The sequence below is a fragment of the Tursiops truncatus genome, chromosome 8 (genome assembly GCF_011762595.2).
Source record: "Tursiops truncatus isolate mTurTru1 chromosome 8, mTurTru1.mat.Y, whole genome shotgun sequence".
NCBI classification, from domain to species: Eukaryota; Metazoa; Chordata; class Mammalia; order Artiodactyla; family Delphinidae; genus Tursiops; species Tursiops truncatus.
Window position 1 is genome coordinate 13,330,453 of NC_047041.1, and position 23,813 is coordinate 13,354,265.

Consider the following 23,813-nt stretch of genomic DNA (forward strand, 5'->3'; position numbering starts at 1 on the left):
CTGTGGCTGTCCCTGACCCCCCTCTGCCATCTCCCTCGACCAGGCGCCCACACCCAGGTGGTCCAGGTGAACGACTCCATGTACGGTTTCATCGGCACGGACGTAGTGCTGCACTGCAGCTTCGCCAACCCGCTGCCCGGCGTGAAGATCACCCAGGTCACGTGGCAGAAGGCCACCAATGGCTCCAAGCAGAACGTGGCCATCTACAACCCGGCCATGGGCGTCTCGGTGCTGGCCCCCTACCGCGAGCGCGTGGAGTTCCTACGGCCCTCCTTCACAGACGGTACCATTCGCCTTTCCCGCCTGGAGCTGGAGGACGAGGGCGTCTACATCTGCGAGTTTGCCACCTTCCCTGCCGGCAATCGAGAGAGCCAGCTCAACCTCACTGTGATGGGTAAGCTGACCGGACCACTCCTCCCTGCTTGGGTGGGGCCTGTGGCCTGGGGGCTTGGCCATCTTCAGTGGCCCCAGATGTGCTCCTTGGGTCGGCATGTGCTCTGGGCTTAGCACTTCTGGCCTCTTCTAACCAGGCTGTCTCAGTTCACTGGGGATGGGGGCTGGGCCTTCGCTGTGGACAGAGCTGAGGATCAGTATTCAGGTTGGAGCCCCACCGTGGGGCACTTTCCAGGTGGCCAGGAAGCAGGCAGACGCCGTGGTAAGGGAGAGTGCCTCCTGAGCACAGCAGGACTCCAAGAAGACTTCCGCGTGACAAAAGGGGATACAAAGACTAGAGCAGGAAGGCTGCGGGTTAGACCCGAAGAGGTCCCTGTGAGAAGTGCTGGGAGGGGCTTCGGTGAAGCGTAGCTGAGAGGCATGGACGGCCAGGGTGACCTGAAGCAAGGCCTGGCAGGTACCTGCCCTCCTGGCCTGTGTGTCCTTGATAAGGCAACAGAGCCAGACTCATGGCTGTCTCTGGTTCCCCGCAGCCAAACCCACCAACTGGATAGAGGGCGCCCAGGCAGTGCTTCGAGCCAGGAAGGGGCAGGATGACAAGGTCCTGGTGGCCACCTGCACCTCGGCCAATGGGAAGCCTCCCAGTGTGGTGTCCTGGGAAACGCGGCTGAAGGGTGAGGCGGAGTACCAGGAGATCCGGAACCCCAATGGCACGGTGACCGTCATCAGCCGCTACCGCCTGGTGCCCAGCCGGGAAGCCCACCAGCAGTCCCTGGCCTGCATCGTCAACTACCACATGGACCGCTTCCGGGAAAGCCTCACCCTCAGCGTGCAGTGTGAGCGGGGCAGAGTGTCGGAGGGCTGGGTCTCCCGGGGTGGGGCAGGCGCCGTGGTCCCCTCCCACCACCCCCACCCTCGCCAGCCCTCCCTCCTTCGCTTCTCACCTCTCATCACTCTCCCCACCCCTCCTTCCCTCACCCCCTTATCCTTCCTCTTTTCCTTCCTCCTCCCTCTCTCTTTCTGGGGGTTCTTCGTCCTCCCCTCCTCTTCCCCCTTTGCCCACCCTCTCTTTCCCCCTTCCTCATTCCCCTGCTGTTTCTGCTCCGAGGGTCCGTGACCTCCACCCTCCCTGTCATTCTACCCCCTCCTCCTGCTGTTTCCATGTCACTTCCCCTTCCATCCCCTCCCCATCAGAGCCTCCCTCACCCAAGTTCTGCTCTCCTGACCTCACCCTTTTCAAACATCACCTCTTGTCCCACAGACGAGCCCGAGGTGACCATCGAGGGGTTTGATGGGAACTGGTACCTGCAGCGGATGGATGTGAAGCTCAAGTGCAAAGCTGATGCCAACCCCCCAGCCACCGAGTACCACTGGACCACGTAAGTGCTGCGGGGCTGGCTGGTCGCTTTGCCAGGAACCTTGCTGGTCACAGGGAGGCCCACCCACCCCACCTCCAGAAACCTTGGGCAGAGAGGAAATGAAGGTCTAGGCTCAGGTGCTCGGTGAGAAGGGGAGAGGCGCCATGAGAGACACGCACACACACGCACACATACACCCCCTTGTTGGACAGCATCAGGGTCCGTGGGACAAACCATTCTGCCAGGGGGGCTTCCCTTGTGATCTGCCTTCCTTCTGCTCCCTAATAAAGAATGCTGTGGTGATTCAGTTTGAGTCACTCCCACCCTAGCCCCCACTATTTATTTTTATCGAGATGTCCCCAGGGAAGCTGGCTTTCTGGAGGATCCCAGATCTTTCTTTGTTCCTTTTCCTTCTCTCCAACACCCCCAGATTCTCAGGGAAGAGGCAGCAGTCAGCCCAGAATGCCTGTGTTCATAGAGTGCTCGTCCCAAGGCCCATCCTCCCATTCTTGGCTTCGTGGTCTTTGGGCCTGGACCTCAAAGGGTCTAGTCACACTCCCCCCCGAGCCAGCTCTGATGGCCTGAGCCAAGGTTCCTCCCAGAGAAGAGCTGGATGGGACACACAGAAAGCAGAAAGACAGGGGCGTGGGGAAGCTAGGAAGCAGGTTGACATGGGTGGCCAGAATACGGCTGCCCAGATCGTGTCTACGTTCTTTTTCTAGGGAGTAGAAGGCACTGACATACCTTAACTGTTTGTTACCATCCACTTCCTGGAACCAGAAGTAGTTCCGGAGGTGCGAGTGGGCAGGGCCCTGCTTGCCAAGTTCAGCTCCGGGTCCAACAGAATAATAGTTTTGTGGCATGAAGGATCAGGAGGAAGGAAAAGGTCTCCTGTGTTCAGGAACCTTCTAGGACTCTCCCCCTGTGAAAAAGACCTGTGACATGCCCAGCAAGAAAATGACATGGTGAGATGGAACATAATTCCTAAACGTGGGTCACATCTCGTTACCTGAGTAACTTGTTAAAATTCTAGGCCGTGACCCAAGTGGTGCAGCTTTAGTAGATTTGGGGTTAGGACCCCAGACTATTAACCAGCTACCCAGGAAACCAAGGAACCAGTGTGGTGGAAAGAGCACTGTGCCAAGAGTCCAGAGCTCTGGCTAGAGCTCCAATTGTCACTTTCTAGCTATGTTTCCTTGGCCTTGAACCTTGTTTCTCTTCTGTTAAGTGGAACCAGTATCTGCCTGTCCTGTCTGCATGTCAGTGCTGTGATGAGCAAATGTGAAACACTGAATGATTGTTGTTTTTGATTGTTTTTACCCCTTCCGAGACAGATGCTGCCTGTTAACTCAGCCAAAGGGCTGATGGTGTAGAAGTCAGGTGGGTGACACAGGGGCAGCTTCTCGGGGCTGGAGAGTCATAACCCTCTGCCTTGTCTCCCAATCCCTGCAGGCTGAATGGCTCCCTCCCCAAGGGTGTGGAGGCCCAGAACAGAACTCTCTTCTTCAGGGGACCTATCAACTACAGCCTGGCAGGAACCTATGTCTGTGAGGCCACCAACCCCATCGGCACCCGCTCGGGCCAGGTGGAGGTCAATATCACAGGTAGGAAGCTACCCCCTTCCCTGCCACTCCCCGCCTCTCTGCGCCCACCGCCTCCTCCACTGCCAGCATCTACCACCTATGGGCTGTGTCACTGTAGGAAATTTGCGTCTCCTCTCCCTGCTTCTCTGGTTCTCCCTTGAGCTCTAGCCACTGGTCTTGCTTTGCTTTTCTCTTTCCTCTCTGAAGGTTGTGTGTGAGACAAGGTGACCCCCCCCCCCCGCCCCCGCCAGTCAGAGAGGGGCGGGAAGGAGGCTCCAGGAGGAAGGAAGGAAGTGCTGTTTACAGCAATGCTGTTTTGGGGGTGGGCGTGGTTAGAGCCTGCCCATGGGTCTGCACACCTGTGATGCTGCCTTGGTGGGGTGGGCTTGTGGGAGGAGCTCATCTCCTCCGAGCTTTGCTCCTGCAGTTCAGGAAACCTGCGTGGGCTGGAGGACGAGGCTTACCTCAAGCAAAGATACAGAGGGAAAGCCAGGCTAGAGCCCAAAGCCATGGTGGTGTGTGTGCCCTGCAACTGAATTGCTATTTTCCCTGCATTTTTCTCTCTCAGGGCAGATGGGAGGGAGACAGCCTCCTGACCTCTTAGAGCAAAGGGAACACAGGGGCTGGGATGTTCTGGGGGAGACATCACATGGAACGTGAAAGGAGCATGGGCTTCCGTGTCAGACAGCTGGACAAGCCGTCATCTGTAAAACGGGCACAGTATGACATGCCTTGAAGGCTTGTCGTCAGAATTTATATAACGTAGGCCAAGCACCTAGCACAGACCAGTGTGTCAATAAATGGCTCGTGTTATTATCTTGTCTCTGTCATTATCATTATTAATGGAAAGATCAAAACAAGCCAACAGAGGGGTAAAGTACCATCACGACTTCGCAACCAGGGTGTCTTTAACCCTGTATCTGAGCCAGTTCCAGGGTGAGAAAGTGACAGAAAGACCCTCCTAGGACAGGAAGTGACATCATGCTGCTACTGAGCTGGACAGGAAGTGACCTCAGAGAGATGGTGAGCTAGGTTCAGGGATACTGGATGTTGGGCGGCGGTTCCTGGCTCCAGGCACAGAGCTTGGGCAAGTCCTGAGGATTCACTAGCTCTGAGCCTGTTTCTCAGAAGTGGGAGCCCTCACCTGTGGGTACATTCAAGGCACAGCTGCTGATAAAACAGCCCGAAGCTGTCCGAGGGCTGCACCCACCTGTCTTCGGGGCTGTTCTGTCACCTCTGTCACCAGGGTTGGAAGGAGATGGAGTCACTTGTCACTTGCTCTTTTCTTCAACTCCCTGCTCTGGGCTCTCGGACTGGCTAAGGTGGTAGAAATGTCAGAGGGGACACACAGTTTTCAAGGCGTGAGCCCGCTGTGTCCCCCTTTGCCTGGCAAAGCGATAGAGCTATTCTTTTCTACTTAACGCCCCCCCCCATAAAAAAAAGAAATGTCAGAGGTGGAGCCTGGGGAAAGCTGAGACAGCCCCTCCCCCACTCTAGGGTCTGGGCGTTCCCGTAAGTTGGCAAGGATGGTAAGGCCAGTGTCACACACTTCTCGCCCCCTGGAGAAAGTCTGAGCAAAGCTCCGTAAGAGCCTCCTAGGCGCCTGAGCTCTGGCCATGTGGCACATGAGGGTGAACAGTGTCATAAGGGAGCGTGACCACCTGGGGGGATGGGGGTCATGTGACGGACAGCACAGACTTGGCCTGAATGTGTTCACATACTGGCTCTTCCTGGCTGTGTGGCCTTCACCCCTCTGAGCCTCAGCTTCCTAGTCTGTAATACAGAGATCATCATACTTATCTCAGGCTTCTTTTGATCACACCAAGTCCGTATACCACGGCCTAGCACACAGCATGGACTTCCTGCATGGGAATACCTTCACCCAGCAGTGGAGCACCAACGCCACCACCGCATCCCCCTCCACCACTCAGGCTCTCTGGGGAAACTGCTGATTGGGAAATCAGGGGCGGAGGCCAAGAAACCCTGGAGCAATGACCTCCCATTGATCCCACTGCCCAGCATAAGCGGACCGGCCAGAGGCCCACGAAGCTTACGGGGCTAAGTGGTACTGCCCTACCCCAGAGGCAGGGCCGGGACAGGAAAGTCAGGGCCTCCCTTCTCCCAAAGCCCAGGAGAACACAGGACCACCGTGAGCGCAGGACTGCTCAGCAGGCAGCCACAGCAGGTCCAGGAGCAGGGAGGAAGGAAAGGGAGCAACTTCCCAGGCCCAGGCTGGGAAAAGAGACGAAAGGAAGGTAGGGAAACCAGCGTGGAGGTGAGCCATCTCCTTGGGCATGTTTGCTCCAGTGGTGCCCTCAGTGGGATCTGTGGTCAGGCCTAGGTGGCCTTGCGGGGAAGGTGGGCTGGGGCCGTGCAGGGCTCCAGCTGGAAGAGGCATGCAGCGTGTCCTCGCGTGCTCCCCAGATACAGAGCGGGATGGGGGTGGTCACCAAAGCCACACACATGGGTGGTGAGAAGGGCCTTGCGTAAGGGGACTCTGTCGTTGACAGCCCAGTTAGGCAGGAGCCAGGGAAGTGTGATGCTCCCTGAATCATCGATGGGCCCAGGAGCTGTTTCACTGGCCGTCCCGAGGGAAGGTCTCTCAGCCCCCTCAGGAAGACTCAGCCGGGCGGCCTGAACCTTTTCAGAGCTGTTCGCTCTGTTCACTCTCGTACTCACGGGCAGCCGCCGACCCCACCAGCCTTCCTCCCACATCGGCTGGTCTCCGGGGGGCACAGCCGTGCCCTGTGCTCCAAGCCCCGCTGGTCTGGAGGGAATGCATGAACGAGATGGATAAGTGGAAATTTAATTTTTCATTCTGGGCGTCCTACAGGTAATAGCTTTGCCCTGGGCGCATCTGGTGAGGGAAATGAAGAGCAGAGCAGAGGAAGGCGTGCAGCAGGGTGCGTGCCAGACACACGTGTGTGCAGGGCACACCTGCACAGACACACTTTGTCACAGGCTTCTTGGGATCGCAGATCCCGGAGGAGGTGGCCTTTGAGTTGTTCCTTGAAGGATGAGTGGTGGGTGAGCCGCAGCGATGGAGGAAGTGTGTGGGAGGAGAGTGGCTGGGGCCGAGGGGGCGGGGACAGAGGGAGCAGAGCTTCCTCTCTGTTGGCCACGGGCGCCCTCCGAAAGCAGCAGCGTGGCAAGGAGGGTGGTCGAGACTGAGCGCCTGGGAGGCTGTGTGGATAGCTCCTGGGGGACCAGTAAGGGGCTGTATGTACAAGGAGTGTTCTTCTAGAGGGAAACGACAGGTCCAGGCTGTGGCCGTGCAACTGACAGCAGAAGAGACAAACCCACCGGAATTTGCGGATACACTTCACGGGGCCCGGGCCCGCAGAGAAGCCCATTTCCCAGGGGCGGTTTCATGGGGTTGGCCCCTAGTCACAAAACAAACCTGTGAGCTCCCCTCCGTCCTCCCTCTGGGGGCAACGCTGAGGACGGGGAGGGCTGTGAGGGTATGGCCTTGACCAGACGAAAGAGGCCAAAGAAGGCAGCATCTGCCCCTGGGACTGGGTTTGTCCAGAGAAGAGTGTCCAGGGCACTCCCAGGAGCCAGGCAGGAAGGCCACCGGGATGCAGGGTGTCCCCAGTTTCCATTTCCAGCGCTGAGCCGGCTCAGCCACCGGGGGTGAAGGCAACAGGGTCTGCGCTTTAGGCCGGGAGTCCTTCAGACCAAGGGCTGGTGGGGCTTGGAGGTCCATCTAGAAGGGAGGGCTGTGTGAGCCTGCGAGCGTGCGTGCCCGGGCGTGCGTGTGGGCGTGTGCCTCTGAGCGTGTCAACGTGCACAGGCGAGCAGGCGAGCGATGTCTGCGTGCTGAGTGTGCAGAAGGGGCCCGCAGCTGTGCTGTGAGCAAATGTGGCCGCCTCCGGGCCGCCCGTGGCAGCACTGAGGAGCCTGTGGGGAGGCAGCTGCGTCCACACCCCTGGGAGGATTCAGTTCCCCTCCACCGCGATGAGGCCCTGCCCACTGGTCTGCGCAGTGCACGGCTGCTGCAGCTGCAGGAGCAGGAGAAGGGCTTCCCAGAGCTTGACCTCAGGCCTTCCCCCCTCCCTGGGCCCGCAGCACTGCACACTGGGAGGTGTAGTTCTCACAGCTTCCCGGCCTAGGCTTCTGGTGCCAGAGCACTGCCTGCCTGCCTGCCTGCGGAAGCAGCAGGCGTTGGTTTGAGAAGCCCGAACATTCTCTTTGACCTCAAACCTCCTCTGGATCCTAGAACCAGACTAAACCCTAACCCTCGCTCCACCTCCCATCCATCCAAAGCCCCTGTACTAGCCCACCCACCTCAGTCAGGAGACCCCCGGCCCCAAAGGAATGCGGAGCCTCCACTGCCCCAGGGTCCCAGCCAGCCTGCCATCCCTGAGGGGAGGCTGCAAGCCTTCAGCAATGGGGCTGGGCTGCCCCCTTCGTAAGAGGAAGTGAGGGGAGCCGGCTGGTCCCCCACCAGGAAGCGCAGATGACCCCACGGCCCAGCTCTTCTCTCCCACCAGCTGCGGCTTTGAGGCTCTGCGACTGGCACAAAGACGGGAGCTACTGGCTGCATGTGACAGCTGGAGGGGTGGAAGGGGAGGGCGCTCCGTTCCACACCAGACAGCCACCTCTGCCTACAAATGAGTTAGGTCCCCACGTGCACTCCTTCTGCACCCTCACTTGGCATCTCCACACAAGTCTGCGTTGCTGGAAGGTCACCTTAACCGGTCTTCTGCCTCTAGGCAGGCTGGCCCTAAAGTAGGCAAAATAACCAGGGTTCCCTTTGGTCCCAAAAATCTCCAGGGAAGAGTAAACATACTTAGGACTCAGGTGGGGAAAAGGTTAACAGAAGGCCCTAGAGAGGAAAGAGACCCAGAGGCTCCCCTCTGAGCCATGGCCTTGCCTTTGTAGAATTCATTCACCAAATGTTCTTGAACTCCGGCCACGTGCCAGGCCGTCCAGGGGGCGGGGGCTACGTCAATGAGCCAAAGTCCCTGTCCCCGTGGAGCTTACGCTTTAGCACAGGAGGACAGACAACAAAGAGCAGATAAAGTACGTTTGAAAAGTTATGTGGTCATTTTGAAGGTGATCAGGAAAAAAGAAAAGCAGGGTGAGGGGTTCACAGTGCTGGGGGCGGGAGTTGGTGAGCTGTGATTTTCGATAAGGTAGTCAGGGGAGGCCTTGGCGAGAAGGTGACCCCCGTGAGAAGTTGGAGCCAAGGCCCGAAGGCGTTGAGGCAGTGAGCATGGGACACCGGGGGGAGGAGCTTTCCAGGGTGCAGAGCCGCCAGTGCAAAGGCCCTGAGGAAGCTGGGAGTGGAGCGAGCTGGGAGGAAAGCACGAGATGAAGGTAGAGGCACAGATCATGCAGAGCATTTTCAGCTCAGGTTTCACAGGATCTTTGTGGCTGCCGAGCTGAGAAGAGCCTGTACAGGGAAGGAGTGGAATTGGGGAAGCCAGTTAGGCAGCTACTGCAACCATCCAGGTGAGAGATGATAGTGGCTGGGATCAGAGTAGTAGTGATGGAGATGGTGAGAAGAGGTCAGGTTCGAGATTTACTTTGAATTCGAATTTACAGACTAGTTGGGACAGCAGCCACTCTCGTGAAACAGGCAATACAGTAAACTCTACCATACTGTGATTAGTGGGGCCCAAAAAATTCAGTCTAGTCAAGTGAAATGTAGGAGGGATTTACTTCTCCTTGGGTCTCTGTTGCTACTGAAGGCATAAAAGTAAATATAGTTGAACTAATATTGTACACAATGGGAACACACCGAATTGAGTCGGTCCCAAATTATCATGACACTGCCGCTTCCTCAACCCCTCTCCCTGTTCCTGCAGAAGAAAAGAACTTTAGCCGCTTGAAAACTGGCAGAAGGACCAGAGCCAATCATGGTAGATCCTAATTTGCATTTACTGTGGGTTGTTCTGTCAGGCCTTACTGTAATATGTCAGTGTATGATTAACGAAATGGAGTAAGCTATTGTTTATACCAGAATGAAAGCTGCAGACCACTGGTATGTAAACATTCTAAAGAGAAAGAGAAGTGTGAGCTGGAGAAGAGAAGGCTGCACAGAGAAGGGAACCGAAGCACTGAAATAGGCAGAAGGAGATGAGGAAGGGCATTCCTGGCAGGGGAAACAGCATGAGCAAAGGTCTGCAGTAAAGAATCTACTTGCGGGCTTCCCTGGTGGCGCAGTGGTTGAGAATCCGCCTGCCAATGCAGGGGACACGGGTTCGAGCCCTGGTCTGGGAAGATCCCACATGCCGCGGAGCAACTAGGCCCGTGAGCCACAACTACTGAGCCTGCGCATCTGGAGCCTGTGCTCCGCAACAAGAGAGGCCGCGATAGTGAGAGGCCCGCGCACCGCGATGAAGAGTGGCCCCCGCTCGCCGCAACTAGAGGAAGCCCTCGCACAGAAACGGAGACCCAACACAGCCCAAAATAAATAAATAAATTTAAAGGAAAAGAATCTACTTGGACAGCAAGAACGGTGAGTTGGCCAGACCCAAGATCAAGTTGCGTGATGGAAGCTTTGAAGACCAGACTGACGTGGTCCAACAGGCAATGGGGAAGTCATTGCTAGTCTTTTGAGAAAGGGAATGGTAGTGTCTACACAGTGAAAATTAACCTGGTGACTGTGGATGGAGTGACTAAAGGCGGGGCAGAGACCAAATGAAGGTGGGAGATTCACGGATCTGCTGTAAAAGTAAAACCTGGTGTCAAGTGAGAAGCTATTGAACAGGAAGAGCCAGCAAGATTCGGGGGCAGATTTTGACCCAGGAGATGGAGAAGGAAGAGTCAAAGGTCAATAAGATTCTAAACTGGAAGAGCAGACAAATGATGGTGGAGCTGTGGTGCTGAATGGAGTGGGTTTGGAGGGAAGACGGTGAACCATGTTGGGAAGGATGGGCCTTGAGTGGGTGGAGAGAATTCCAAGTGAGGTTGTGCTAGATAGAAGAGTGTTCAAAGTGTGTCCCCAAATACTTCTCCTGTGAATGGTCTTTGAGTCAGGAGGCTGGGGTTTGTGTTCCAGTAGGCTGGGAAACTCTTTGTGTTCCTCTTACAGTCCACAGTGTGCATGAGAAGATGAAAGGGCTCCGATGCTCTGTCTCCACAGACATTTCCCGAAGCGTTTGACCCCAGTATTTTTGCCAGCCCTCTGAGCCAATGGCTTGAGGTTCCATGGCCACAGCTTGGGAACTGCTGTCCCAGAGGCCTTTGGAGATAAAGCCCCAGAGTTGGGGGAGAGCTAGCTACCCGAGATGGTTTGGAGAGCCAGCAGAATCAAGGGAACTCATGATACTGAGGCCAGGTCTGTCCCTAGGACAGAAAGCAGAGGGTAAGGTCCAAGGATGGAGCCCCCAGCCAGGCGGCTGGAGCAGAGAGAAGGCCCAGCAGTGCAGTCTGCAGACAGAAGGCTCCAAAAAGAAAGCTGAAGGTCAAGGACTCCTTGTATGTATTGGAAGGCAAAGGAAACATGTCAGAGAGGAAGGGCAGGTTCCTCCACCTGATGCCTTTCTTATTCCGCTGGCCTCTCCAAGTCCTAGTCATCCTTCAAGGCTTGGCCTAAGTCTTCTCTCCTCCAAGAAGCCTTTTCAAACTCCAGGCCGCAGGACTTTCCTGCACTGCACTCCTGAAGCCCTTATCGGCCAGCGCCCTTGATGTCCACATGCTGCTTTGCCTAAGAGTGTCATCTGGTTCCTCAGCTGGGCTGTGAGTTCCTTGTATCCTGTGACTAGCGAAATAGATGCTCGGTACATGTTTGCTGAGTGGATGGGTGGGTGGGTGGATGGAGTGATGATGAGGCAGGTGGCGAGAGGAGAGAGCACACAGGTACGGGGTAAGAACTGAAGAGGGAGCCGGCAGGTTGAACGTACAGAGGTGGCTACGTTCCCGCCAGCTGCCTCTTGGGCATTTCTTGTGGCAACATCTCCCACCTCGCGGGAAGCAAGTGTGCAGCCCTTTTCAGGGCGGTAAACAGATGGGACCTGGTGAACCAGGAGAAGACGCTTGAGGTTCAGGGAGACTGTTCTGGAAGTGGGCGGTGAGGACAAATATTCACTAAATATTTATTGGGCAGCCACTCGGTGACCTGCACTGAGGACACAGTGGTGACAGTGGGAAGCTGAGTCCTCAGTGGTCGTGCTTCTCTCTGCCAACTCCCGCCCGTGGAGAGGCCCGAGCAGGAGCCTCTGGGTGGTCCCAGCTCAGCCGTGTGACGCAGGCAAGTCGCCTCCCTTCTTCGGCCCCCGTGTTTAATTAGCCCTTCCAGCCCGAACTCGTGGAATGCCCTTCCTCTTCTCTTCTAGAATCCTTGCCCTGCTCCCGCTGCAGACAGCACCCCACAGGCTCACACACCAGACCGGCTCCACCTCTGGGAGGAGGGACTGGTCTCATAGGAGGAACAGGATTCCCACGGAGTGAGTGATGCTGAATCGGGGGGTGAGCTGGCAGAAACAGATTCCCAAAGGCCAGAACATATGCCCAGATTGACCGCCTCCCTTGGCCTGAAGAGAGGAGGGCTGAGAGCAGCCGAGGTCAGCCCTCCAGGCCTGCCCTGGACCTGCCCACCGGCTCCTCCTGTCCAAGGCCAGCCGTGGTCTCCGGTGCCACCCTGTGGTGGTGCTGGGAACCGCCTCCCTCAGCCTCACCTGGGGACCCCTTCGGCCTCTGGCCCGACCCCACTGGCAGACAGACACCGGCCCAGCCTTCTCTCCCTGCCCACCCAGTTCCTTTCTCTTTTCACCTTTTCTGCCTTTTTGTTTCTGCTCTGTCCTCAGTGTGTACATATTTGTACACACACGTTCATCACATCAGCACGTGTGTGGGCCGGTCGTGACAACAAGGGTGTATGCCGGCACGCGTGCTCGCTCGTGTGTACTTGTCATCTTTGCTGCTGACGTACTCTCATGCGCCCTTTCTGCACAGCCGTGCTGAGCGTCTTGTGCTCATAGCCCAGCTTGGCTACACCCTGGCCCCCACCCTGCCCTGCAGGGCCAGACTGCAGCCAAGAACCACGGCCCGGGCGTCTGGCACTCACGGGGCATCTACGGGGCCAGCACCTCGGAGCAGATGAAATCAGGCGTGGGGCACCCGGTCTGCTCCAGGCTCCGAGTCTCAGAAGCCAAGGTGTGGTGCTGGGGCGCAGTGACGTTTGCACAGGCTTTCGGTGCAAGAGAATCAACGACGCGTCATTGGCTGATGGCCTCGGACAAGTTATTTGACTTCTCTAAGCCCCGCCTCTTCGTGTGCCGGAGGGAGATTAATAGCATACTTACTTCACGGGGTGTCATGGCGGTGACTGGCGTCTACTGGACCCTGGGTCGTGGGTGGGCTGGCTCCACATCCAAGGAGAAAGTCAGCATGGGGGCTCTGGGGCTACGAGGCTGTCTCTGCCTCTCCCTGGCCCCAGCTACCCACGCTGCAGCGTGTTGGGCTCCTGGATGGGTGGGGTGCTGGGGGGGGCCTTTGGAACTGGAGCTGGCCTTGGGCCCACTTCTTGGCTTTCCCTCCCCTGCCACCCCTGCTGACTCCCCAGGAGCAGACACTGACAATGTCCCCCTCCATCTCTCTTCCTCACCCAGAGTTCCCCTACACCCCGTCTCCTCCCGAACACGGGCGTCGCGCCGGGCCGGTGCCCACGGCCATCATTGGGGGCGTGGTGGGGAGCATCATGCTGGTGCTGATTGTGGTCGGCGGGATCGTGGTGGCCCTGCGCCGGCGCCGCCACACCTTCAAGGGCGACTACAGCACCAAGAAGCACGTGTACGGCAATGGCTACAGCAAGGCCGGCATCCCCCAGCACCACCCGCCCATGGCCCAGAACCTGCAGTACCCTGAGGACTCGGATGACGAGAAGAAAGCCGGGCCCCTGGGCGGCAGCAGCTACGAGGAGGAAGAGGAGGAGGAGGAAGGCGGAGGGGGCGAGCGCAAGGCGGGCGGCCCTCACCCCAAATACGACGAGGACGCCAAGCGGCCCTACTTCACGGTGGACGAGGCGGAGGCCCGTCAGGACGGCTGCTACGGGGACCGGACTCTGGGCTACCAGTACGACCCGGAGCAGCTGGACTTGGCGGAAAACATGGTTTCTCAGAACGACGGGTCTTTCATTTCCAAGAAGGAGTGGTACGTGTAGCCCCGTCTGCAGAGCCCCTGCCCCAAGCCCACACCCGCACGCCCCCTGCCCGCCCCCCACCGTCCACTGCCCCAGGAGCTCGGCAGAGACTCACCCAGCTGCTCGGGGTACCTGGGAGCCCAGGGCACACGACCTGGCTTTGTTTTGATTTCCTCCCTGCCCCCCCACCCTCCCCCCTGGTGTGTGTTCACTGTGGCTTCGGTGTTGCTGGTACCTTTCCTCCCCTGACCCCACCTGCCTCCCTCCGCAGGGAGCCCTAGTCCCGTCTTGTGTACCTAGATGTCCCCTCCCGGGTTTGGGGAGACAGCCCTCCCCTGCCCCCAACACTGGAATTTGTCTGTGTCCTCTCTCTGCGAGTGGAGGGCTGAAGGGGCTCCAAGAGGAGAAGCCCCCTGCCGCCGACCCCAGATGCTGCTCCTTTTTCCCTGGGAGAGGGAACCCGGCACCCCCTCCCCCATCCCACCGTGAGCTGGAGTTCGGACCCCGGTCGAGGCAGCCGTTGCGCCCAAGGGGGAGGGGAGGGGGGTGGCTTTTCTGAAGCATCCAGGGTTGTCTTTGTTTGTTAAGGGAATCAAGCTGAGGTCCCCACCTGAGGCCTTGGGCAGTGTGTTTACTTGGCAAGGTTAGTTTTACATTTGTTTTCCTCATTGGCCTCCAGGGAGTTAAGGTGGCCCAGCTCTGGTGTGTCCCTCCTCTTTACCCCAGTCTGCTGCCCACATAGTGGGACTCCAGGTAGACTCTGGCCCACACTTCCCATACACTTCTACCAACACGTACACACACTTACACACACACACACACACACACACACACACACACACGCCGCTCATGTCTACCCCTGTGCTCCCCCTGGGGTCACATGCCTTACCCAGGCTGGACACTGCCCAAGGCCCACCTCTCTGCTCCACCTCTCCCCCTTCCTTCCAGCTGAGGATGGGGGCAGCCTTCAGAAGCTTCCAGTGAGAGCTGGCACTAGGCCCTTCGGTGCCTCCACCCTAGCATCTCAGGCTGGCTCTGAACTGCTCCTTATAGCGTGGAAGTTTCTTGAATTTCTCCCTATCAATCAAGTGCTAGCAATTCTTGATTCTCTTGGGGAGTCAGAGCTGGGATCCCAGAAGGGAATAACCTCCAGGAGCTACAGGTGAAGGAGGATCAATGCAGAGGGCACCGGAGAAGGAAGCCCGCACAGTAGGAGCTCTGCAAACACAGGCTGATAAGACTCTGCGGAGCGCAGGTAGCTCCTGGCCCACAAAGGCCGATGCAGCTGCTCCGGGCCTGCCAGAAGGTGCGAGCGGAGTGGGGAGCCAGGGATCCTGAGTTGAAGCTCCTGCTCGCCACCCTCCCCGTCCCGCTTCAGCCATCGCTGGTCTCCATCTGGATGAGGTGGGGAACCCTGGAGAAGCTTTCCCTTTGAGTTGTAGATTCCCTTCCTGAATGGGGCTCTGGGTCCCTGTCAATCACCGGAGACTGATGGTCTTCCCCAGGATACCATGGAGGAAGGCCCCGCCCAGCCCCTCATTTGCTCCCCCAGCTCCAAGTGCCTCAGTTCCTCCATTTGCCTACCCCATCCCCCCGGCACTCTAGATGGGAAAGACCCTGGGATGGGAGAGGCAGGTTCACACCTGCCCATGAGGATTCCAGTGAACTCAGCCCAGGGTGCAGGGGCTCTGTGGGATGGCAAGTGTCGGGGGGAGTTAGGCAGACCACTCTGTGCCCCACGGGCACCAACCCACCCTGCCATAGGCTTCCCAAGGGAGGCGCCAGCCTCCCGCCCTACTCCTCCCCTCCCTGGTGCTGCTATGGGACCCCCAGCCAGCTCCATCTCTGCCCTGGCAACCCTGGACCCGCCAGCTGGGTCACGCTCCTCCCCCCAGCCCCCACTGCCCTCGCCCCAGCCCAGACCACCCAGTAGCCACGTAGCAGAAGTCTGAAGCCATGCCAGCCCTGGGGCGGTACTCCCCTCTCTTGGCATTGGGAGTACTGGATGGGGTGGAGTTGGGAGAAACTTCTGGGGTCTTTCTAGCCACAGGGCAGAGGGGGTGGAGGAGCTGGGCTGCATCTCCCAGCAGTAGTAGTGTCCCCCCCCCCCACCCCAGGGCAGAGGACCTTTTCCATGTTACATCACTACCCCATCCCACCTCACACCACCCTGGCCCCTCTGCTTGGTCCCCTTGCCCCCCAGGCAGGAGGAAATCCCAGGGGCCTGCCTGATAGAGGCATTCTCTGTCCCCTTGAAATCACAAGACTGAAAGGACTCTTCCTCTGTGTCTCCTTTATCTGCACTGCCACCCCCTCTTCCTCCTTATATGATGGACTTAGGAGGCCCCCGGGCCTAGCCAAAGCACTGAGTCCCCCTTAAGACACCTCCAAGCCCTCCCCTCCAGCAAAGCACAAATTGTGGGGTCCACACCAGGTGTGTGGGCCACGTAGAAGGCTCCTGCCTCGGCAGGGACCCATCAGCAGCGCGCCCAGCAAGGCAGCTGCTACCCGGGGTCAAGAGTCGGCACGAGGCCGGGGTCAGCACTTGGGCCTGGGGTGACAGGGTTTTCTGTGCCCCAAGTTTGTGGGGCGGTGGGTACTACTGCTGGGCCCATAGCCACAGCCGCTGGCACAGGGAAGGTCTGGCCCAGCAGAGAGACGAGGACGTCTTGCTTCTCCGTGCCCCCAACGTGAGCTGAGCTTCTGCCTTTGCTGGAAATGAAATAAACTTGGTCTGCATCGTGCCAAGGCCTCCCCACTTGTCATCCTGCCTCTTGTTGCCCTCCCCGTCCTTGCCCGCCCCCCACTCCCCAATACCCCTCTTTCCTTAAGATTTTGATATTGTTCTAATGTGTAACAACCCTCTGAGTCCCCTTTGATCAGAAGCATCTGAAGAGCAGCAGCGTGGAATCAGGGAACACAGGCGCGCACGTGCAGCTGCGTCAGGCCTGGCCCGTGCGTGCACGAGGGCGCACACCCCCCGACAGACCCAAGCACAGGTGCCCCAGCCCCACAGACCTGCCAGGGGGCTGGGCTGGTCCTGCTGAAAGCCCTTCAGGAAAAACTGATTTCCCAGCGCTCGGGCCATAAGAGAGACTCACGGGGGCCCTGTTTCCCAGGCACGTGCCCCCATGCCAACCCCCTCCCGCGTGCCCGAGTCACTGGTGCAATAATTTTTCTGCCGTCCTCCAAGCAGAGGAATTGGGGATTGTGTCAGGTGGTGTGGGCAGCTCACGTGAGAGGAGGGGAGGGCTGCCAGGCCTCTCAGGGGCCAGACGGAGACCTTCTAGGCCTGACTGCCACCAGGAACCCTCAGGTGGGCCCCACCAGGCCCCAGGCCCACGGGGAGACGTGCCCAGGCCCCTGTGCCGTGGCCCAGGCGGTGAGGGCTTCTGGGACCTCGCTGCTGCAGCCCGATTGTACGGCCAGAGGAGCCTCTGCCCCACCCGTGCTGCTGCTTTTCTGACTCCTGCTGTGAGGAATGGGATTCTTGGCCGGAAACAAACAAACAAACAAAAAAATGGTTTTCTTTTTTTGTATAAATGGAAACAAAATCCAGGAGAAGCTGCCCCCTCCCCTCCCCCCGGAGTGTGATGCACTACCTTTGCTTCAATTTCTTAGTCACTGTTTTCGTCTTTGGTCCCAGGGACGGCCCAGCAGATTCTCCTGGTTCTAACCCAGGGGGTGTTTGCATCACCCCCTTTTACTTGTATAAAAAAAAAAAATGATGGGTTGAAAAATGTACTTTTTTATAAATAAAGTCTTTAAAACAACCCCGGTTGCTTCGTGTCCCTCGGGAGCTGGGCCCTTCCCCACGGACCTGGGGGCAGGACAGGGTACGCGGGGATGAGCCGGCACCCTAACGCAAGGAAGGCAGCTTCCACCCCGGGCCCCGTTCCCATGGCTCTGGAACACTGACTCGGACCCCGGAGGAGCCCCCTGCCCAGGCCAAAGGAGCCCCAACCCGCCCTCTCGCGGGAGCCCCAAGGGCAAACGTGAGGGTCCTGCCTGAGTCCTCGGCACAGCTCCCGGGCTGCCACTGAACCGCCTTCCACACAAGTGGCACCACCGTGGACAGCTGCATCGGGAGGGGTTGGCCGCTCAGACACAAGCAGGGAGCCCTTCAACATGCGGCCTGAGAGGCTGGGGACCGATGGTGCAGAGGGAGTCCCCTGCCCTCCTGCCCCAGAGCTCCTACTCAGGCCCCTCCAATTCCCCTCCTCACCCCCCCCGCCCCCCCACCGTCCTGCTCCTTCCTGCCAAGTCCCCTCCTGTGGCGGTTTGGAGAAGAAAACCAGCAATGTCACACCTGTCGTGTTAGATCCCTGGGGACAGGGCAGAGACGGGAGCTTTATCCTCTCATCTTTTGGGAGGATACTGCCGACTGCATCCCCCACAAGCTCTCAGAGACCCCGCCCCACCTCCCAGGGGGCTGATTGGAAGGAAGGTCTCCTAGTTCCTCGGTTACCTCGCCCCTCCCCGCTCCAGCACCATCTGCTTCCCATCTTCTGGACTGGAATGCAGGACAAATCGATCCAGGGGTGGCAGTGGCAGGGGCTTCAGTGACTGCCCCCTCCCAGCCACCCCCAGCAGCATCTCCTTTCACTGAAATCCACACCATACACCCCTGAGAAAAGGGGGTGGGGACGCTGGAAGCCTAGGTGGCTGCCCGGCAGCAAGCACTCCCGCCCATCTGGGGCAAGACCACGCCCTCCATACATAGGACTGGGGCGGGCGGAACTGGCGGGAGCACGAGAAGCCAGCAGCTGTTGGCAGCTGGCTGGGTCCCTCACTGGAAAGTCAAACCCAGCACCTTAGACTGTGTTTGGATGTCGACACTCGAGTGAGATGCAAATTGGTTGTTTTAGCGGTCACTTCCTCAGTTCTCTAGGCTGTCCATTTAAGTTAATTTTTAATTTGCACAGGCAATAAATGCTTAATTACATTATTAATATATTGGAAGAGAGCAATGGACAGAATGTCCTAATTGGCATTTAACTAGAACGTTCCGGCAAATTAGCCAAGACTTTCTCCGGCAGCCGAAGGAGGGCAAGCCAATTAGTCCCAGGCACAGCCCCATCCCCCAAGATACCAGGAGGCCAGGACACACGTAGCTTTCTAGTTGAGCTAGGCTTTGGAAGGACCTTCTGCTAGTTAGGCTACTTCTGCCCAAACTTCAACCCTTGCCCCTGTGCTCCACCCACACCCTCAGCAGAGCAGAGGACAAAACGCTGGATGGCTTGGAGACAGGATCCACCTGAGAGGCCAAGGTCCCCCTGGGGTGTGCCCACCATTGCCTTACCTCGACTGTGGGCCCAGAACTGAGATAGCTGGGCAGCCAAAGCTCCTCTCTGGATACCAAGGAGTCCTCTCTCCCATCCTCCTTACCTTACCCTCTGCAGATGGTTAAGGGAATGAACTTGATGAATTGAGGGATTCATTTATCCACTCATGCATTCCTTCCTTTGGCCACCCTGGGCCAGGCACTGTGCGACCCTGTGACAGTCCCACCCAGAGTCCCTGGTCTCAAAGAATTCAGAGCCTCCAGGATCCTAAACCCCAAAACAGTGCCATGCTGGCCATGGACTGAAGCAGAGCTGTGTGTAAAGTGCCGTGGTAGCACAGAACGGGAATGACTAATTTTGTCTGGGAAGGTCTGAAAGGCTTGATAGAAGAGGTGAATTTTCCCCTGGGCCTTGAAGGATGTGTAGAAGTTCCCCAGACCAAAGGTGTGTTAAGAGTATTCCAGGACGACTTGGAATTTAGCATCTTATATTAATTCTTCTAATAAAAGAGATCGTTCTAGTCCAACACACTCGTTCAGCATGTGGAGAACTGGAGCCTAGAAAGAAAACTAAGGCTTGGTAACCAGACCATCAGAACGCATGTGCTGAATACCCTCAAGGACAAGGCCATGTCCTGGGAGCAGCAGGAGGAGGAGGAATCCCGGGGAAGGGGTGGCACCAGCCTGACTCCCTTGGGGGTATACTAGATGCGACCCAAGGCTCAGTACCCCTCCCCCACGGCCCCAGAATAGGACAAACGCCCATGGGGTGTAAACTGGGCTTTTGGGAGCCACACTTGGTATTGAGTGGAACCATCGGTCAGACAGGGCCCATGGGGAAGACTTTCCGGAAAAGGAGGTGTGATTCGGGTCCCGGTGCTGATGTAGTTTTTTCCCACACCACCGAGCAATCAGCTCAATTCTAACAGTATTTACCTGGAGGTAGCATCCGATCTCACAGTTCAGGGCTCAGTCGCACGAGACTCCTCCCACTTCAGCTGCTAATCACGAGTCCAGGGTGTTACCTGTGCTTCTGACTGGCTGGCTATAAATCAGAGGTCCCCGCGACCCCCTCCCTGCGTTCGATTAATTTACTAGCGCAGCTCACAGAACTCAGGAAACCGGTTTACTCGCTAGATTACTGGTTTAGAGTAAAAGGATCCCACTCAGGAACAGTTAAATGGAAGAGATGCAGGGGGCAAGGTATACGGGAAGGGGCGTGGGGCTTCCATGCCCTCCCAGCACCAACCGGGAAGCTCTCCAAACCTGTCCTTCCGGGGTTTTATGAAGGCTTCCTCACATAGGCATGACCTATTAAATTATTGGCCATTGGTGACTGAACTCAATTTCCAGCCCCTCTCCCCTCCGCAGAGGTCAGGGGTGGGGTCGGAAGCTCCAAACTTGGTTCGTTTGCCTGGCACCCAACCCCCATCCTTAGGTGCTTTCCAAAAGCCAGCTCATTAACATAAACTCAGGCGTGGTGGAAAGGGATGTCCTAAGAATGACAAGACACCTCTCTCACTCTTATTCCTTAGGAAATTCCAAGGGCTTTAGGATTTGCACCAGGAACAAGACGAAGGCCATATATACACTTCCTGTTAGAAGTCAGAATATCACAGGTGGTATCTGCAATGGTTTTGAGGAATGAGAGGCACATAGGTTGGTGGGAAAATGGAAGAGGAAAGGGCTCTGTGAAAGCTGGAGGAGAACAGCCAGGCCCTGCTCCTAGACCCCCTCTGTCCTCTCCCCACAGCCAGACGCTACTGGGGAGCAACGCTTGGGCTCCAGCTTGGTACTGGCGTATAGGGCCCCCAAACCCTATTTTCTGCCTCGGCTTACAGGCCGGATGGCAGAGCCAGGCCAAATCCCAGTCCCCAACCCCAGCATCAACTCCCAGATGAGAAGCTGCAAGCACTGCCCCCTTCCCTCCCTCCTCTCTGCCAGCCACGCCTTCCCTAGCTGGAGGGCACCCTCGCTGCATTGCCTTGGGCCACATCTAAACTGGCCCTTCTGGCCAGACTCATCCCAAGCTAGGAAAGGTATAGGAATGGCCTTGCTTGGCTCAGGAACCAGCCCCAGGGCATCATCAACCCACACCGCAGGCTCCATTGAGCCAGGGAACTAAACCCTGGACACACAACCCAAATCACCGGGGGATTTACAAAATCAAATATCCAGGCCCCACCCCCAGGCCAATAGGGTCAGAGCTCTAGGGTTGGGACCCAGACAGCTGTATTTTCAACAAGCTACCCAGGAGGTTCCAGTGTACAGCCAGAGTCAGAGCCGCCGGTGTGGAGGCAGAGGCCGTCCAAGGTGTCAATCATGAGGAAGAGGCACGTCATGAGGTGGGAAACTGGGACTGAGGGGTGGTAGTTAGGTGATTCGGTGAGTTAATACACATAAGAGTTTGGGTACCAAATATGCTCTATATTGTCACCATCATCAATCATCTTCATCATCGCCATCCTCATCCCCTCTGAGATGGGATCCTGGATGACAGTGACTGCAGTGGAGGCCAGTCCCTGGAGGCAAGTAGGGAGCCAGGGTGGACCCGTGATTGTAACACTAACAAAGCAGGTTTTCTGGGTTTAGAACATTCCCCAGCGCTTGGCCTCTGAGCACCTGTGAGAGGGAAAGTGGGATCCTGAGTTCAAAGCTCAGGCAGGCAGTCTCGCAGGCCCGCCCCGAATGGGGATGTCGCTCCTCAGTGATCCCACCTTAGAAGAAGCCAATGGGGTTGATGAAGGACAGTGATAGTACCCTTAGAGTCCAGTTCGGCAGATGAGGGGGGACCCTCGGAGAGAGACAGAGGGAAGGTGGCACACCGGGCCCCGTATGCCCTTTCCTCCTTGCCCAAGGTCTAGCCGAGGGCCCCTCCAGAGCCTTCTCTGAGGAAGCTATTCCATTCCACAGGGAGCAAAGACCTTTGGGGGAATAACTGACTCACAGACCGGCAGGCTGGGGTGCCCTCAGCCTGAACTCCTCCCACCCACTGTCCCCTCAGTTAGTGACCTCAGCCTCGAGAGAGCCTCCATGGATGAGAAAAGAGTCAGCAAGTGATAGGACCACACAAGCTGCCTTCCTGCCAGGCTGTAAGCCCCTGGAGGGCTGGGACCCCATCTTATTCGTCCTCAGCACCCAGCCCAGGGTGGACAGAGTGGGTGGTCAGTAAAGGTTGAACCAAACCGAACTCGTCCAAGTGAGAGTCAAGAGATCTTGCAGGTGGCATGGCCCAACCACCCCGAGGCAGGGCTGTCCTCCAAGCATCCCAGGTGCCTCTGGAGAGGGGCACCGCACTGCCTCTAGAGCTAAGCCCTAGCATCAAAGGGTAACTTCTCCATTCAGACAAAATTTCCCTCCCCTAAGTTTCACCCATTGGTCTAGGTATTTCCCTGAGAAGCTACATGATCTGGCCTTCCTAGGACAGTCCTTCAGGTATTTGGAGATGATTACTCCCGGCCCAACCTCTTTTTCATATGATTCTCCCTCTGCTCTAGTCATCAGGCCACTTAGCAACACATCTGTTAGGAACCCGGACTTAGGAGTCAGGCAAACCTGGGTTCAAGCCTTGGTGGAGTGACTTGTTGTGAGTTGACTCACATCAAAAATCCCAGTTATCTTTGGACTTTGGGTGTGCATAATGTATCTCTGGAGGTTCACTGATTGTAACAAACGTACAACTTTGGTGAGCGATTTTGGTAGTGGTGGCTGTGAATATTTGGGGGCAGGGGGGTATATGGGAAATCTCTGTGTCTTTCAATTTTGCTGTGAACCTAAAACTGCTCTAAGAAAAAAAAGAGCCTTTAAAAACAACCCCATTACTCCAGCTGTTCCTGAAGAAAACCCATTACCAGCTCCCTCCCGTTCTGAGGGCCAGGGAATACATGCTGTTTCCAGGAACTGATCTGACCAGCAGGCGATGGGGGTGGAGGGGTGGGAGACTCTCTGCATGTCCTCCCTGAACCTGGTGTGCTCTCTCTTGCTCTGTGACACGGCCAACCCAGCTGACCTCATGGTGATGGTATGGAACACAGAGGGGCTCCGTTGTGGTGGTTAAATTTCCGGATGCATGGGTGGATGGATGGGTGGATGAATAAACCTTTGAGTCTTTTTCACGTGTGCTGCCTCTGAGCAGACCTCTCTCACCTGCACTTGGGCTGCCTATTTTTCTCCCGAATGTGGCGCTTTTCATGTATCTCTGCTCTGTTTTATCTTAATGGCAAAGTCAGCATTTCAGCCTGTTGGGCTCCTTTCAGATGCTGGTTCTATCATCAGTTGAGTTCACACTCGACATCTATTGAAAACCTGGTAAAAGGAAAGAGGCAGGGCCTTAGGGTCCATTGATCTCCATTCAATCCCTAGTCCTACCACTTGTCCGCTGTGTGAACCTTAGGCGAGTTGCTTGCTTTCCCCCAGCTTTATTTCTCAATCCATGTGAACAGACTGCTGGGATGAATAAAGATAGTTAGAGAGAGAGAAAGTTAGTTGTAAAGCAGATAACACCGGTACCTACCACAGAGGGCTGCTGTGGGGATTAAAGGAGAATCATCCCTTTATAAAGCACTTAACACAATGCCTGGAACAGAGTAAGTGCTCGGTTAAGCTAGGATAATATTAGCTCTTACTATTATTTTCCCCACTGTGCAACTGCCCTTAGCAGCAGCAAATTGCAGCATGGAGACAGAACCTGTCATAGAGACGACATCAGGCACTCGGACTCTTGACAAGTCCAAGTAGAATCCCAGCTCTGCGCCTTCCTGGCTGCGGGGTGACCATCCCCTTAGTTCCTTTCTCCCTGATTTGCATCATCCCACGCAAAGACCCACCAGCTAGTGGGAGGGACACAGGCATCAAGGGGCTGCGATGTGCCCCTCAAGGGCACGGCTTTGGTGGGGATTCCGATGCTAGGTCACCGCCGGTGGGTGGGGGACTGGGGCCAGCCGTGGGAACAGGAGGCCACAGTTACTCCAGAGCAAAGGCTTCCAGCATGCCCTCCAGAGTTTCGTCTTCAGGAATGCCCCAGAGCCGCCTGAGGTGGGAGGCAAGAGGATGGGTCTCAACTTTCCACTGTTTTACTTTCCAGGATTCTGTGTCAGGTTTTAACC

At 57.0% G+C, this 23,813-nt stretch overlaps 1 protein-coding gene across 10 annotated transcripts in view; it reads left to right on the plus strand.

Annotated features, from left to right (window-relative positions):
* NECTIN1 (nectin cell adhesion molecule 1) overlaps positions 1 to 23,813 on the plus strand; it is a 92,110-nt gene that overhangs the window by 51,937 nt on the left and 16,360 nt on the right. For 4 of the 10 annotated variants that reach the window (XM_073808090.1, XM_033861916.2, XM_033861915.2 and 1 more), the window contains 7 exons: positions 44 to 394; positions 927 to 1,229; positions 1,655 to 1,772; positions 3,204 to 3,355; positions 5,467 to 5,589; positions 11,620 to 11,730; positions 12,895 to 17,198. In XM_073808090.1, coding sequence (XP_073664191.1) covers positions 79 to 394; positions 927 to 1,229; positions 1,655 to 1,772; positions 3,204 to 3,355; positions 5,467 to 5,589; positions 11,620 to 11,730; positions 12,895 to 13,445 — 1,674 coding nt within the window. In that variant the 5' untranslated portion in view covers positions 44 to 78 and the 3' untranslated portion in view covers positions 13,446 to 17,198. Of the gene's footprint in view, positions 1 to 43; positions 395 to 926; positions 1,230 to 1,654; positions 1,773 to 3,203; positions 3,356 to 3,902; positions 4,151 to 5,461; positions 5,590 to 11,619; positions 11,731 to 12,894; positions 17,199 to 23,813 lie in introns of those variants that run through there. The other 6 variants (XR_012333296.1, XM_073808088.1, XM_073808089.1 and 3 more) reach the window with 6 other exon arrangements.